This window comes from Erythrolamprus reginae, chromosome 13 (genome assembly GCF_031021105.1).
Source record: "Erythrolamprus reginae isolate rEryReg1 chromosome 13, rEryReg1.hap1, whole genome shotgun sequence".
NCBI lineage: Eukaryota > Metazoa > Chordata > Lepidosauria > Squamata > Dipsadidae > Erythrolamprus > Erythrolamprus reginae.
The window spans coordinates 13,287,686-13,302,901 of NC_091962.1; the positions used below are offsets into that span (position 1 = coordinate 13,287,686).

The following is a 15,216-nucleotide window of genomic DNA, read 5'->3' on the forward strand; positions in this document are numbered from 1 at the left end:
TCCTTTTTTTTTTCCCCCGGAAGCGGAAGTGACATTAAAACCCCGGAAGCGCAGGAAGAGAAGGGCGGCTGAAGCTGGAGGAGAAAAGGGTGAATACTGTCACGCACGGTCGTGGGAAACGCCGGGAGTCTCGCGTGTTGGGAGATATTTAAGGTTCAGTTCTTCATTTTTTAAAAACGTCTGGAGTAGATTTGTCCGTCTTCTTGTTGAAGGAGCTTCCCCCCCTTCCCCCCCCTCCCCCCCCGGCCCTTCCACAACAACCTTGCAAGGTAGACCAGGCTGAGCCCAAAGTAACCCGGAAGGATCATATAGGAACCAATAACAACAGTAGCCAAATTGTATGAATGTTTAGCATGCATGTGGGGTCCGTTTATTATGTTTATTAGGGTTTTTAATTCGTGGTTTTATAACTTAGTTTTACATTTGACTTCTTTTTATTGTCTTGTATTTTATATTGTTATAAGCCGCCCTGAGTCCTTCGGGATTGGGCGGCATAGGAGTCGAATAAATAAATAAATGAACATGTCACCGGTGGCGGAAGCACTCGGAGTAGTTTCCTGCTTGAGTGTGGGGTGGGGTTTGGACTAGAATACAGAAGAAATGTGCTGGAAGGGACCGTGGAGGTCATCTAGTCCAGTGTTTCCCAACTTTGGCAACTTGAAGATATTTGGACTTCAACTCCCAGAATTCCCCAGCCAGCGAAATTTTAATAATAATAAAAATAATAATAACAACAACAACAACACTTCATGATTGTGCGATTCTCTGACATTGAGAATTTCTGCCGCTTTTTGATTTGTAAGCTTTGTTTTGTTCCTGTAGCTCATTTGTCGATGGCTGCCCAGGTTCCACAGCAGCCATGGACTTCTTTTTGTTTTGTTTTCTTTTGTCTCTCCATTAGTTTAAATGGGTTAGGTACAGTTAGTCTGGCTCCTCTGCTTTGACCACTCCGGCAAGGTTAGACCTACCAGTAGTTTACACTACCACTGGCACAGCTCTCAGCTTCATTGAAGCACACAAGCCCCACTACCACGACAGGATGATCGAGAGACGGGTGTGACCTAGTCCCCTAGGCCCGTGTACCTGGAACCTGAGTCTGATAGCGAAGATGTCGGAGAGAATGTCATGTCAGAGGCTAAAGGAAGGACCTGGATTGTGGGGGCAATAGCCTAGCTCTGTTTTAAAAAGTGCTATTGCTAACATGTTGTAAGCCGCCCTGAGTCTAAGGCGAAGGGCGGCATAAAAATAAAATCAAATAGATAGATAGATAGATAGATAGATAGATAGATAGATAGATAGATAGATAGATAGATAGATAGCAGAATTGAGGAGAAGCAGGTAGAGAAATTAATGAAATATGAAGATCTAAAAATCGAGCTGCAACGACTCTGGCATAAGCCCGTGAAAGTGGTCCCAGTGGTACTTGGCACACTGGGCGCAGTGCCAAAGGATTTCAGCGGACATTTGAAAACCCTCGGGATTGACAAAATCTCCATCTGTCAATTGCAAAAGGCTGGCACACATAATTTGCCGCTACATCACACAGTCCTAGGTACTTGGGAAGCGCCCAGCTGGTGATGAAATACGAAATCCAGCATAGTGATCTCGTTTGCTGTGTTGTATTGACATAATAATAAAATGTATCTAACCAACCTTTCTGTTTCCTATAATAAAATAATCAATAAAGATTAAAATGTCCTCTGTCCCTTCCCCCCCCCCCCTCCACAGAACAATCTGCCAAGATGGGGAAAAACTTTGGAAACCTGATGAAAACAAGGCACATCGTCAGCTACTACCTGTCTCCGTTTGAACAAAAAGTGTTCCCCAACATCTCGCACAGGATTTTAAACACCTGGAGACGCTTCAGTTCCTCGTTTTTCCGGGTGGCGCCTCGTAAGTGGGGGAGAGCGGGAAAACATATTTAAATTTAAAAAACAAAACAAAAACAGGCTCCTCTAAGGTTTTTGCTCGCCCGGTTTTTCACCCCTGAGGAAGTGACTTTTTAGATTTCTGAAGTTAGAGGTAGACTTTGATATACGACCACGATTGAAACCTGACATTTACATTGATAAGCGAGACAGTGAAGTGAGTTTTGTCTCATTTTACGACCTTTCTTGCCACACTTAAACATGATGCTAAGGAGTTAAGACATTCTACTCCCCCTCCCCACCTGAAAAGAACTCTGTTCCAACCACCAGTTGCCTTATATTAACACGTTCTGATGCTAAGGAGTTTAGACATTCTACTCCCCCTCCCCACCTGAAAAGAACTCTATTCCAACTGCCAGTTGCCTTATATTAATATGCTCTGGAGTGCTCAGCAGTGACACATTCTACATAAATTTTTAAGTTTTAAGTGTCAATGTATCAAGCCCGATCGCAACTACTTACTCATTTTTCAAGCTAACTGTCAGTTTATCAACCCCAATCACATAGCTTCATGGCCGAAGCACTGGTATCCAGCTCCTAGCAGAATATAGAACTGAAAGGGATCTTGGAGATCTTCTAGTCCAGCCCTCTGCTCAAGCAGGAGATCCTATATAATTCCAGATAAATAAGTGTGTAGTCTCCTCTTTAAAAACCTTCTGTGATAGGGCGCCCATGATTTCTGAAGGCCAGGAGTTCCGCTGGTTAATTGTCCTCACTGTTAGGAAGTTCCTCCTTAATTTTAGGTCTTTGATTAGTTTCCAACCATTGTTTCTTGTCCTGCCTTTGGGTACTTTGTAGAATAGTTTGACACCCCTTTGTGGTAGCCCCGTCAAATCATGGCATACCGCCATCCTATCACCCCTAATTCTTCTTTTCTTTGGACTAGCCAGACCCAAATCCTGCATATCCGTTCTTCCTATGGTTTAGTCTCCAGGCCTTTGACCTTTTTAGCTGCTCTTCTATGAGCTTTTCCCAAAGTCTCAACTTTGGAATTCATGTATTTATTTATTTATTAGATTTCTGTGCCGTCCCTCCAGAGCGGCTCACAGCAGGTAAATACAAAGCATGTAAGAAATAGAAACATAGAAGATTGACGGCAGAAAAAGACCTCCTGGTCCATACTTTTTTCCTGTACAGTATTTTATCTTAGGATGGATCTATGTTTATCCCAGGCATGTTTAAATCCAGTGACTGTGGATTGACCAACCACTGCTGGGAGTTTGTTCCAAGCATCTACTCTTCTTTCAGTCAAATAATATTTTCTCACGTGGCTTCTGATCTTTCCCCCAACTAACCTCAGATTGTGCCCCCCTTGTTCTTGGGTTCACTTTCCTATTAAAAACACTTCCCTCCTGAACGTTATTTAACCCTTGAACATATTTAAATGTTTTGATCGTGTCCCCCCTTTCCCTTCTGCCCTCCAGACTTATATAGACTGAGTTCATGAAGTCTTTCCTGATAAGTTTTTTGCTTAAGACCTTCCACCATTTTTGTAGCATGTCTTTGGACCCACTCAATTTTATCAATTTCATTTCATTTCATTTATTAGATTTGTATGCCGCCCCTCTCCATAGACTCGGGGCAGCTCACAATATATTTTTGTAGGTGAGGTCTCCAGAACTGAACACAGTATTATTCCAAATGGGGTCTCACCAGCGCTCTATACAGCGGGATCACAATCTCTTCCTGCTTGTGATACCTCTAGCTATGCAGCCAAGCATCCTACTTGCTTTCCCTACCGCCTGACTACACTGTTCACCCATTTGGAGACAGTCAGAAATCACGACCCCCAAATCCTTCTCTTCTGAAGTTTTTGCTAGCACAGAATTGCCAGTACAATACTCAGATTGAGGATTCCTTTTTAAATCTAACATTAAACACTCTAAAAAAAACACCCCTTCAATACTAAAAACATATAATTTAATTTCTAAAACCCCAATATATTTAAAGAACCAATCATCCACATTTATCTTATCATTCAATCATAAGCTGGGATAGATTATTTTTAATGTTTATACAATAAAAATTATTTTTAAAAAATAATAATTTAGAAAAGTTCTTGATTAGAAGACAGTAGGTGGCGCACCAGAGCAGGACAAAATAAGAATTGGGTCTTGTTATGTTTAATTTTCATTTGTGTCCATTCTTATCCCTGGCAACTTGATAACAAACAGCCAGGAGATAAGTGCCGGAGCCCTTCAATGAATAAACACGTCCTTAAAATATTAATTAACCTGGCTAGACAAAAATGCATGCATAAATCGAAGCTGGACCACTTTGGCAGGTAATCCTGTTGTGTCTCCCCTACCTCTATTTCTCCGTCTCTTTGATTGCAAGGATTGTCTGGTTTTTAAGGATTAATGATTCTGGCTGTCCAAGGTTTCATTTGCGTTCAGACATCTTGGAACTAGGCGATTACTGTAATCCCCACATTATAACCTGCTTTAAGAGCACAATTAGTTTTGATATTGTTTTGATTAGCACAATGACTGAGAACATTTAGACACAAGGGAAGCCTTGAAGCCGTGGGGGGAAATTAAACAGCTGGTCCTGGTTTTACAACATTTAATATTTTTTTTTGTATCATATTTTTTTCTCCAACACAAAGTTAAAAAGAACAGTATATAGTTTCCAACACAAAATCCAGCTTATTGTCAAACATATGCAATTTTTTTCTTTTTATTTTGTAATAATTTAATGGAGGCTCTTATATCTCTTTCTTTCACAAAGTACAGTGGTACCTCTACTTAAGAACTTAATTTATTCTGTTACCAGGTTCTTAAGTAGTTTGTAAGTAGAAGCAATTTTTCCCATAGGAATCGATGTAAAAGCAAATAATGCGTGCAAACCCATTAGGAAAGAAATAAAAGCTCAGAATTTGGGTGGGAGGAGGAGGAGGAAGAAGAGGAGGAGGACAGTCGCTGCCCAGAGCGAAGGGAGCGTTTCTTTTCTCTGGGCACTGGCAGAGGTTTATTCCCTCTCCAAGCGCCCAGAGAAAGGAAAATGCTTCGTTCGCTCTGGGCTGCCAAAGCCTCCTTAAGAGCCACCGAAAGGCTCCTCTGACAGCCCAGAAAAGCCCGAGATGACCGGGATGAAAGGGGGAATGGCAGGAAACTGGCCGGGCCTTCGTGCTGCTCTCAAATTCCCTGGGAAATTTTTCCGGCCTTGGGTTCTTAAATAGAAAATGGTTCTTAAGTAGAGGCAAAAAAAATCTTGGACACCCGGTTCTTATCTAGAAAACTTCTTAAGTAGAGGTACCACTGTAACTGTAAAAACATATAATATCTTATATATTCAAAAACCTCTTAAAGTATAGCTTTTCTCTATCTAATATTAAAACATTACGATAACCTTTACATTAATCGCTGGTCATCAGATTCACTTCTTATTTGAATCTTACAAATCTGTTGAGCTCATTATTCCAAAAAAGCAATTTTCTTATAATCTTCTAAAACAAGGTTATATATAAAATAATTCTTCATATTGCAGCAAAAAAAAAAATCTAATAAACCATAATTCTATGTCTAATAAAATAGTTATTCCAATAGGAAAGTATATCATATTTTATAATAATAAAGTAGATTATATGTAGAATAAATTTGAATATCCCAACTAAAGAAAGCTAAGTAACTTTTTTTTTAGTTTGAATATGTTTACACTAAATAATATTTTTTGTGTGTGTTATATCAATACATGTTTACAACAGTTAATTTAGCGACCATTCAAAGTTACAGTGTCAGTTAAAAAAAAGGAACTTACGATCAGTTTTTCACCCTTACAAACATGGCATCATCCCAATGATCAAAATTCAAAATTCACATCTCTCAGATGCCACCAGGCACCAGGAACATATTATCATATGTGATGGACATGTGCAGAAGCGAGAAAGTATTGGGCACAAATTTGAAGCCAGAGATGTTTTTCTTGGGTATTTTGTCAGAGAAATCTAGTAAAGAAAATGTATATTTAATCATTCGTGTAATAATAATGGCAGCTAGAATTGTTATTTGTGCAAAATTGGAAAGCAGGAAAATTTCTTACAAAGGGGGAGATAATTAGGAAAATATTAGAATGTGCATAAACATAGAAACATAGAAGTCTGACGGCAGAAAAAGCCCTTGTGGTCCATCTAGTCTGCCCTTATACTATTTCCTGTACTGTATTTCACCTTAAGGAATAGACTTAAAGACAATTAAAGGAAAGCGTTTTCCTCATTGGATAGAGCAGTGTTTCCCAACCTTGGCAACTTGAAGATATCTGGACTTCAACTCCCAGAATTCCCCAGCCAGCATTCGCTGGCTGGGGAATTCTGGGAGTTGAAGTCCAAGTATCTTCAAGTTGCCAAGGTTGGGAAACACTGGGATAGGGGATGAATACAAATTAAAGGAGATATATAATTAAATAAAGCAAGAAGGAAAATGTTTTGACACAGAAGGTGAGTTAAATTGAACTGTAAAAATAGAGATGCATAAATATTAAGAAAATATAAAAGTAAACATTTTGAAACAAAAATGTTGTGCCCAGATGACACACTGATGGATTGATGATGCAATGCTTGTTGGAGTGAGAGTGTTGACAGGGAGTCTCTTCAAAACTCTGTCAAGAAGGTGGAAAAACAGAGCAAGGAATAAATGTCTCGCTTAGCGACAAAAATTCGAGGCTCAATAATAGTCGCGAGTTGAGGACTAACTGTAGGAAGTGATAAAGAGTTGGAAAAACTGGATTAGGTCCCTTCTAAACTGGACGTGCAACCTAAACTAACCCTAAACTGGACGTGCAACCCCAAACTAACTTTCTGTTTTGTGTGTGTGTTTTTTTAAAGAATTTGTCATTGCGTATATGGTTTATTCCTGGGGAAACGCCTACAATAAGCAACTGAAGAGGAAGAACCCAGCCGACTACGAAAACGACGAGTAAGAAGATTCATGGAGAGAAAATTTATTTTGACTTTCCCCTCCTCTCGGTTCCGAAGATACGAGGCATACTTGTAAGAACACCAGGATTAAATAAACCACTTTTGTGTTCCATCCTCGGGTGTGTTTCTCTTAAAAGCTTTGTCCAGCGATGCACAGCTGCCCCAGAAAGAAAAAAAAATACAGTGATACCTTGTCTTACGAACCCCTCGTCATACAAACTTTTCGAGATACAAACCCAGGGTTTAAGATTTTTTTGCCTCTTCTTCCAAACTACTTTCACCTTACAAACCCAAGCCGCCGCCACTGGGATGCCCCTCCTCCGGACTTCTGTTGCCAGTGAAGCGCCCGTTTTTGCGCTGCTGGGATTCCCCTGAGGCTCCCCTCCATGGGAAACACCACCTCCGGACTTCTGTGTTTTTGCGATGCTGCAGGGGAATCCCAGCAGCGCAAAAACGGGCGTTTAGCTGGCCACGGAAGTCCGGAGGTAGGGTTTCCCAGCAAGGGGATCCTCAGCGAAATCGCAGCATCACAAAAACACAGAAGTCCAGAGGTGGGGTTTCCCACGGAGGGGAGCCTCAGGGGAATCCCAGCGGCGCAAAAACGGGCGCTTCGGCTGGCAAAAGGGGTGAATTTTGGGCTTGCACGCATTAATCACTTTTCTATCGATTCCTATTGCTGTCAGTTTGTGTGTCATCGTTTCCACACACACACACCCTGACAAACACACACTTGGGTCTGTGAATGTGATGTGTACTGTGTAAAAAAACACCTGGGTTTTTTTGGAGTGTCTCTGTCTATCTGGATTTATGTAAAACAAATCCTTCCCCCCCACTGTTTGGAAAAAATGAGGCCTGGAAAAAAAAATAAAGCTAGGGAGGTGGATCTATCTATGTCTGTCTATCTAATCTATCATATATCTACTCTATCATCCATCTATCATGTAGCTGGTTATCTATCTACTCTACCATCTATCGTGTAATCTATATATCTATTTAGCATCTATCTAATCTACTTTTATCATCTATCTACTCTATATATCTATTATCTATCATTTACTCTCTCATTTATCTATCATCTAATCTATCTAAATATTACCTATCTAATCTGTCTATCATCTCAATTTCTATCTATTCCTTTCTTCTTTTCTGCCTCCCTTCTGTATCCACCCTCTTCCTTCTTTCCTGCTTTTTCTCTGTCTACCCATCCATCTCAATTCCTTCCTTCCTTTTCTCCCTCCTTCCCCACTCTTCTGTTCTCCCTCTTCTCTCTTTCTTCTCTCTTTCTTTTTCTCTCCTTCCTTTCTTCTTTTTCTCCCTCCTTCCCCACTCTTCTCTTCTCCCTCTTCTCTCCTTCCTTCCTTCCTTTTCTCTCTCTGCCTCCTTCCCCACTCTTCTCTCTCTTCACTTTCTCTCTTTTTTCTCTTTCCTCCCCCCTTCCTTCCCTTTCCTTCCTTATCTACCTCCCTTCTTCCTTCCTTTTTTCTTCTTTTTTCTCCCTCCCCACTCTTCTCTCCTCCCTCTTCTCTCTTTCTTTTTCTCTCCTTCCTTCCTTCTCTCCCTCCTTCCCCAATCTTCTCTCCTCCCTCTTCTCTCTTTCTCTGTTTTTCTCTCTTCTTCCTTCTTCTTCTCTCCCTCCCTCCCCACTCTTCTCTCCTCCCTCCTCTCTCTTCCTATCTTCTTTTTTCTCTTTTTCCTTCCTTCCTTCCCCTTCCTTTTTCTTTCTATCGTCTCCGATGAAACCATAAACTTTTCCCCTCTCCAAAAATCCGACGCAAAGGAGAACCACTCAGGCGGAGAGGCGGGTCAGGCAGGAGAGCAACGCCCTCGTGGGCGGGGAATTGTGCCTGGCGGGGCTGGACCAATCATGGGCGGGACGACAAGAAAAAGTTCCGCCCTTTTTCATTCCTTCTGCTCCTCTCTGCCTCCCCCTCCGAGTGAGCGTGCGCACGGGAGCGGAGGGGGGAGGGGTTTGCGTGTGTTTGTGTGTGGAAGCGAGGCGACGCCGTGCGTGCTTGCGTGCCTGCGTGGGGGGTGGGCGTGGCGCGACGGCGAGAGAAAGGGCGGGCCTTGCCGCGCGGCCGCGCGCCCGTCTGTCAGTCCGGCCGCGTCGCGGCTGAGGGGAAGGCGGAGGTTTCCGCGCGTGCGGCGGAGCCATGGCGGAGCGAGGGACGTCGGGGCTGGGCGGCCCCCGGGGCTCCGCGGCCGGCCCTTCGCTGCTCCAGCCGGCGCCTTGCGTCCCGCCCTCGGCTCCTCAGCCCTCGGCCGGGTCTCCGGCTCTGACCGGGACGCCTCAGCTGCTGGCCCCGCCGGCGGTGCCACCGACGCTGCCGCAGCCCTCAGCGTCGCCGCCGCCTCAGCAGCCCTCGGCGGGCCTAGGGGCTTCGGCCCCCGGAGGAGGAGGAGGGGGGGCGCCCCTCGCTCAGGCCCCGCCGGGCTCGGCGGCCGGGGGGCGCCCCGTGCAGATGAACCTCTACGCCACCTGGGAGGTGGACCGGAGCTCCCCCAGCTGCGTGCCCAGGTGAGCTTCCCCTCATCCCCAGCTGGGGAGAGGCCTCTGGGGTGGGGGCCCACCTCCCATCATCCCCAGCTCCAGGGGACTTCTCAGGTAGGGGACCACCTCCCATCATCCCCAGCCCCAAAGGACGTCTCAGGCAGGGGCCCACTTCCCATCATCCACAGCTGCCGAAAGACCTGGGGTGCCAGCCCACTTCCCATCATCCTCAGCTCCAGGGGACCTCTCAGGCAGGGGCCCACTTCCCATCATCCACAGCTGCCGAAAGACCTGGGGTGCCAGCCCATATTCCATCATCCTCAGCTCCAGGGGACTTCTGGGGTGGGGGCCCACTTCCCATCATTCCCAGCCCCAGAGGACTTCTCAGATAGGGACCCACTTCTCTTCACCCACAGCTGTCAAAAGACCTGGGGTGCCAGCCCACTTCCCATCATTCCCAGCCCCAGAGGACTTCTCAGGTAGGGGCCCACTTCTCTTCATCCTCAGCTGCTGAAAGACCTGGGGTTCCAGCCCACCTCCCATCATCCTCAGCTCCAGAGGACTTCTCGGGTTCAGGTCCACCTCCCATCATCCCCAGCCCCAAAGGACTTCTCAGATAGGGACCCACTTCTCTTCACCCACAGCTGTCAAAAGACCTGGGGTGCCAGCCCACTTCCCATCATCCCCAGCTCCAGAGGACTTCTTGGGTGGAGGCCCACCGCCCATCATCCCCAGCTGTCAAAACATCTGGGGTGCCAGCTCATGTCCCATCATTCCCAACATCAGAGGACTTCTGGGGTAGGGCCCCCACTTCCCATCCTCCCTAGCTCCATCGGATTTCTTGCGTGGGGACCCACTTCCCATAATCCTGTGTTCCAGAGGACTCCATCATCCCCAGCTGTTTAGAAACCTCTGGGGTGGGGGCTCACTTCCCATCATCCCCAGCTGTCAAAAGAGCTCTAAGATAGAGGTCCACCTCCCATCATCCCCAGCTCTTTAAAGAACACTGGGATGGTCGGCTCACCTCCCATCATCCCCAGCTGCCAAAAGATCTCTGGTGGGGGCCCACTCCCCCTCATTCCCATCCCCCCTCATTCCCAACACCCCTTAAGAGCTCAGCCCACCTCCCATCATCCCCAGCTATCAAAATAGCGCACCTCCATGGATTGGGGACCCATGTTCCCCAGCCACTCAAAGGACCTGTGAGGTGGCGCCTCCCCTCTCCTCCTCATCCCCAGCCACCCAAATACTTCTAGTGATGGGGTTCCCAACTCCCATCATCCCCAACCACCCAAAGAAACCCTAGGATGGCAACCCACCTCCCATCGTCTCCCTCTGTCCAAAGATCCCCCCATGTTGGGCTTCTTCCCATCATCCCCAGCCCCTCCAAGACCCCTGGGGCGAAGGTTAGCGGACCCCCATCTCTTCCTTGGTCCAGTTCATTAGCCCCCCTGCTCCGCTTTGAAGTGGACACCCCATAGATTGGGGAGGGGGAGAGGAAGAGGAGGGGGAGAGGAAGAGGAGGGGGGGAAGATTTCAAAGGGATGTTGATGGTGGACAGGTGGAACATGGGTGTTTGGCGTATGTGTTTGGAGTTTTTGGCACCGCAGACGTTTCCTATACGGCTTATAGAGATGTTAATGGAGCAGGGAGTTCCGATTGTTGGGTTGGGGTCCTCATTGCATAGGTTAGCATGCCTGACGTTACGCTCAGGCCCCACAGTCTTCCTCCTCCTCCTCTCTGAAAACCCTTCTGGCCCTGATGATGTTACCCAGTTGGGTCATGAAATGTCTTCCAGAAAACCACCCAGCTCAGAAAGCATCAAAGACCTCTTAAATTCTCCTCCCCCTCCTCCTCTCTCCTTCTCACTTCTCCTCCTCCTCCTTTCTCCCTTCTTCTTCTTCTTCTTCTTCTTCTTCTTCTTCTTCTTCTTCTTCTTCTTCCTCTTCTTTCTCTTCCTCTTCTCCTCCTCCTCCTCCTTCTTCTCCTTTCTCCTTATTTCTCCTTCTTCTCCTTTCTTCTTCTTTCTCCTCCTCCTCCTTCTTCTTCTTCTTCTTCCTCTTCTTTCTCTTCCTCTTCTCCTCCTCCTCCTCCTTCTTCTCCTTTCTCCTTATTTCTCCTTCTTCTCCTTTCTTCTTCTTTCTCCTCCTTCTTCTTCTTCTCCTCCTCCTCCACCACCACGACCACTACCACCACCACCTTCTCCATTCTAACCTGGATATTGTTGCCTAGCTGGGCCATGAAACATCTGCAAGAAAACCAGCCAGCACAGAGAGCATCAAAGACCTCTAAATTCTCTTCCCATTCCCCTTCCTCCTTCACCACCTCCTCCTCTTCCTCCCCCTGCTTTCTAGCCCTTCTAAAGGTCCAGGCCCTTCCAAAAGCAACTGAAAATGAGAAAGGCAACACAGGTGATGTGTGTGTGTAAAAATGTGTGGGAAGTGATGGTGGGAGAGGCCTCCTTCCTGGGTCTTGTGGCTTGAGTTGTGTTCTTCCACCGATGTAGTGGCGTGGATGGCTTGGCCGTTCTGTGGTCCTTGGTGGGATGCTGGCTTGTGAATTTCCTCGGCTTATAACCATTTGTCTCAGGGACACAAAGTGGACAACAGCACTGTGGGGAAAAAGTGCCCTAGTCCTCATGGTTACGGCTGGGGCAGAAAATCCCGTGAACCAAAATTTGGCCACTTGGCAAACCGATGGGTGTTTCGACGGCTCACCAATTTCTCAGCGAATCAAATTCAATTCGAGGATCATAGCCCTGCAATTCATTTGACAACGGTGCTGATGCGCTCAACTGCCCCCCCCCAAAAGAGGTGGAAAAATTGGGCAGTAACTCGCTTAGCGGCGGAAATTCTGACCTCAGTTGCGGTTGTAAGCCGAGGACCGCCTCCAATCTTGCATCTGGTCGACAGTCTCACCGTGCTTATTAATCAAAGCCCATTAAGTGTTGTTCTCCTGCCCGACCCCTCTGCTTGAGTGGTTCTCCATTGGGTCCGACTTTTGGAGAGGGGAAAAATTACGGTTTCATTGGAGATGATAGAAAGAAAAAGGAAGGAGAAGGAAGGAAGAAAGGAAGGAAGGAGAGAAAAAAGAAGATAGAAAGAGAAAAGAGGGAGGAGAGAAGGCAAAGAGTGGGGAGGGAGGGAGAGAGAAAAAGAAGGAAGAAATGAAGAAGGAAAGGAGGAAGAAGGGAGGTAGATAAGAAAGGGAAGGGAAGAAAGGAAGGAAAGAGGAGAGAGAGAAAGAGAAAAAAAGAAGAGAGAAAGAGAAGTGGGAGGAGAATAGTGGGGAAGGAGGGAGAGAGGGAGAAAAAGAAGGAAGAAGGAAGGGAGGAGGGGAGGAAGAAGGGAGGTGGGTAAGGAAGGGAAGAAAGGAAGGAGGAAAGGAAAGAGAGAAAAAAGAAGATAGAAAGAGAAAAGAGGGAGGAGAGAACGCAAAGAGTGGGGAGGGAGGGAGAGAGAAAAAGAAGGAAGGGAGGAGGGGAGGAAGAAGGGTGGTAGGAAGGGAAGAAAGGAAGGGAGGAAGGAAAGAGAAGGAGTGAGAGAGGGAAAAAGATAGAAAGAGAGAAGAAGGAAGAGAAAAGAAAAGTGGGAAAGGAGGGAGAGAGGGAGAAAAAGAAGGGAGGAAGGAAGGAAGGAATAGAAATTGAGACGGATGGGTAGACAGAGAAAAAGCAGGAAAGAAGGAAGAGGGTGGATACAGAAGGGAGGCAGAAAAGAAGAAAGGAATAGATACAAATTGAGATGATAGACAGATTAGAGTGCATAGACTAGATAGCTAATATTTAGATAGATTAGATGATAGACAAATGATAGGAGTAGATGATAGATAGATCATAGATAGATAATTCCTCAAGAACGTTGCCCACCCCATCTCTCCCTCCTTCCCACAACATGATCTGAGCACCAGGTTGTCCAAACTCCAGGTTGCATTTACCTCTCGGATAATGCCCTGAAGTTACTGTATCCGCAACCTTATTGTCTACTCAAACCCGCCGCGTGGTTCCGGTTACAAGCACTTCCTCGGATTTGGAGAGCCTCGGTTGCCAACATGTGACGGGCACGTGCCTCCCCTGCTTTAAACCAGCTTCCGACCATCATTGGCAGCCGGCGAGCTCCGTATCCTGTTCGGCTGGTTCTTTTTTTTTTGTCGTTAATTTGCCTTTTGTGCCAAAATCTGGTTTGGTTAGAACGGTGCGGCTTCCAACTGGCGGCACGCTTTCTTAAAAAGATACGGGGAAGCGTTTCTCGGTCATCCAAGGTCACGGTTGCCCAAAAGGTCCTTTTTTGGGGGGAGGCAACTGGATTTTGTTGTTGTTTTTTCTTTCGAAGACGTTTAGCTTCTCATCCCAGAAGCTTCTCCGACTCTGGATGGTGGGAAATGGAAGGATTGATGCTCCTTGCAGGCTAATCGTCATTTGCATCGTTTTTAGAGAGCCGTTGAGGCCTCTCGGAGGATTGTCTATGTCCCCGAGTAGCGCAAATAGTTCCTGGAGTCTTCAGTTTTCCCCCCCCTGGAAATCCGTCTGCAAAAAATATCAACCCTTCCATTCCCTTACATCGGGTCAGAACTGAAGACGCCCCTCGAATGAGAAGCAAAATGCTTTCAAAGCAAAAAATGAGGAAGTTTAAAAGACGGGAGCTTTTGTGCATTTTGTTGTGGTTAGCTCTGGCCCAGCTCCTGCCCCAAGGACTGTGGATGTGGGGGAGACATCCACATGCTGCAGGCCTGTTTTGCCCCCTCCCCGGTGGAATCTGCTGATGAAGGCTCCTCTGACCAAGAAGACATGAGTGACAGGGAGGAGGAGAGTGGGGCAGACAGCTCAGAAGGAGATCAATTCTCTAGCTCCTCCTTGGATTCAGAACAAGAGTGAATGATACAGCCACGCATGCGGAGAGCGATGCATAGGCAGCAACAACTGAGAGATGATTATCAAAGAAAATGAGGCCACCTGTGGTTGGGTGGGGCTGGGGTCATTAGTGAGGCTGCTATAAATAGCAGCCTGTGGGTTTGGCCATTGTGGAGGATTATCTGATCTTTGTGTTTCGTGCCTGCTTTGCTGCCTTTGACCTTTTGTGTGCTGATTTTTCCCCGCTTTGAAACTAAACCACAGCAAAGTGTGTTTCACTTTGTGAAAGAAGGACTGTGAATTGCTTCACAGCTGCAAGCTACAAAACTGATAAGGGACTTGTACAAATTACCAGTTTGTTTGGAGACGAGTGCTCTGTGCTATACCAAAAGAGGGCTTGGTTTAAGTGAATTTTCCTTATAAAGAACATTGTTTTGAATTGTCAAACGTGTGTGTGTCTGAAATTTGTACCTGTGAATTTTTGGGAGGAGTCTACCAGAGAGCCCGACAGAACATATTTATCCTCAACTTATGACGGCTTATCATTTATGATTTACGACCACAACCTATTCATTTATCCTCAATTTATGACCACGACTTACGACCTTTCGTAAGCTTGGCTGGGAAGGTCGCAAATGGGGACAGATGCCGCGACCGCCGTCAATACGTCCTGATTGCTTAAGCAACCCCTATTTTGATCGTGTGAGAATGCTGGGATGGTCCTAACTCGCCGTCTTCTGTTTTTAGCGCTTCTATCACCACCGTGATGGCGAACCTACGGTACCCATGCCAGAGGCGGCATAAGTTGTGGTACATCTTTTGTATATTTACAATGGGTTAATTTTGGTTGGTCAGCCAAAAGACATGAATTCTGTAAGTCATTTGTCTCCAGATGTCCAAGAACCTCAACACCTAGCAAGTCTTTGTTGACTTGGGTGACGACCCACTTTGGATGGTCAGTGAACTGCTGTAAGTCAAGGACTCCATTTATGACCCAAGAATCTGATACTAGAATCAAAGAGCTACTAAAATG

The 15,216-nt window shown here is 46.1% G+C and overlaps 2 protein-coding genes across 4 annotated transcripts in view; both read left to right on the plus strand.

The window, feature by feature from the left end:
• Window positions 1-14: 14 nt before the first annotated feature.
• UQCRQ (ubiquinol-cytochrome c reductase complex III subunit VII) lies at window positions 15-6,955 on the plus strand. 2 transcript variants are annotated; one of them, XM_070766397.1, is made up of 3 exons: window positions 15-89; window positions 1,729-1,893; window positions 6,751-6,955. In XM_070766397.1, exons 2-3 carry the CDS (start codon window positions 1,743-1,745, stop codon window positions 6,843-6,845), a joined length of 246 nt encoding a protein of 81 aa, XP_070622498.1. In that variant the 5' UTR covers window positions 15-89; window positions 1,729-1,742; the 3' UTR covers window positions 6,846-6,955. The 2 variants fall into 2 exon arrangements, with proteins under 2 accessions (XP_070622498.1, XP_070622497.1); XM_070766396.1 differs by having other exon boundaries at window positions 63-153.
• A 1,994-nt stretch (window positions 6,956-8,949) lies between these two features.
• The window catches only part of PACS1 (phosphofurin acidic cluster sorting protein 1), a 79,915-nt gene continuing 73,648 nt past the window's right edge, over window positions 8,950-15,216 (plus strand). The window contains exon 1 of one of the 2 annotated variants that reach the window (XM_070766451.1): window positions 8,950-9,361. In XM_070766451.1, coding sequence (XP_070622552.1) covers window positions 8,997-9,361 — 365 coding nt within the window. In that variant the 5' untranslated portion in view covers window positions 8,950-8,996. The remainder of the gene's footprint in view (window positions 9,362-15,216) is intronic. The other variant, XM_070766450.1, reaches the window with a different exon arrangement.

Bases quoted from the DNA above. Each gene is read 5' to 3' on its own strand.
- UQCRQ (XM_070766397.1), top strand. From the start codon at position 1,743: ATGGGGAAAAACTTTGGAAACCTGATGAAAACAAGGCACATCGTCAGC. The intron at 1,894-6,750 runs GTAAGTGGGGGA...GTTTTTTTAAAG, and splicing joins GTTTTTCCGGGTGGCGCCTC to AATTTGTCATTGCGTATATG.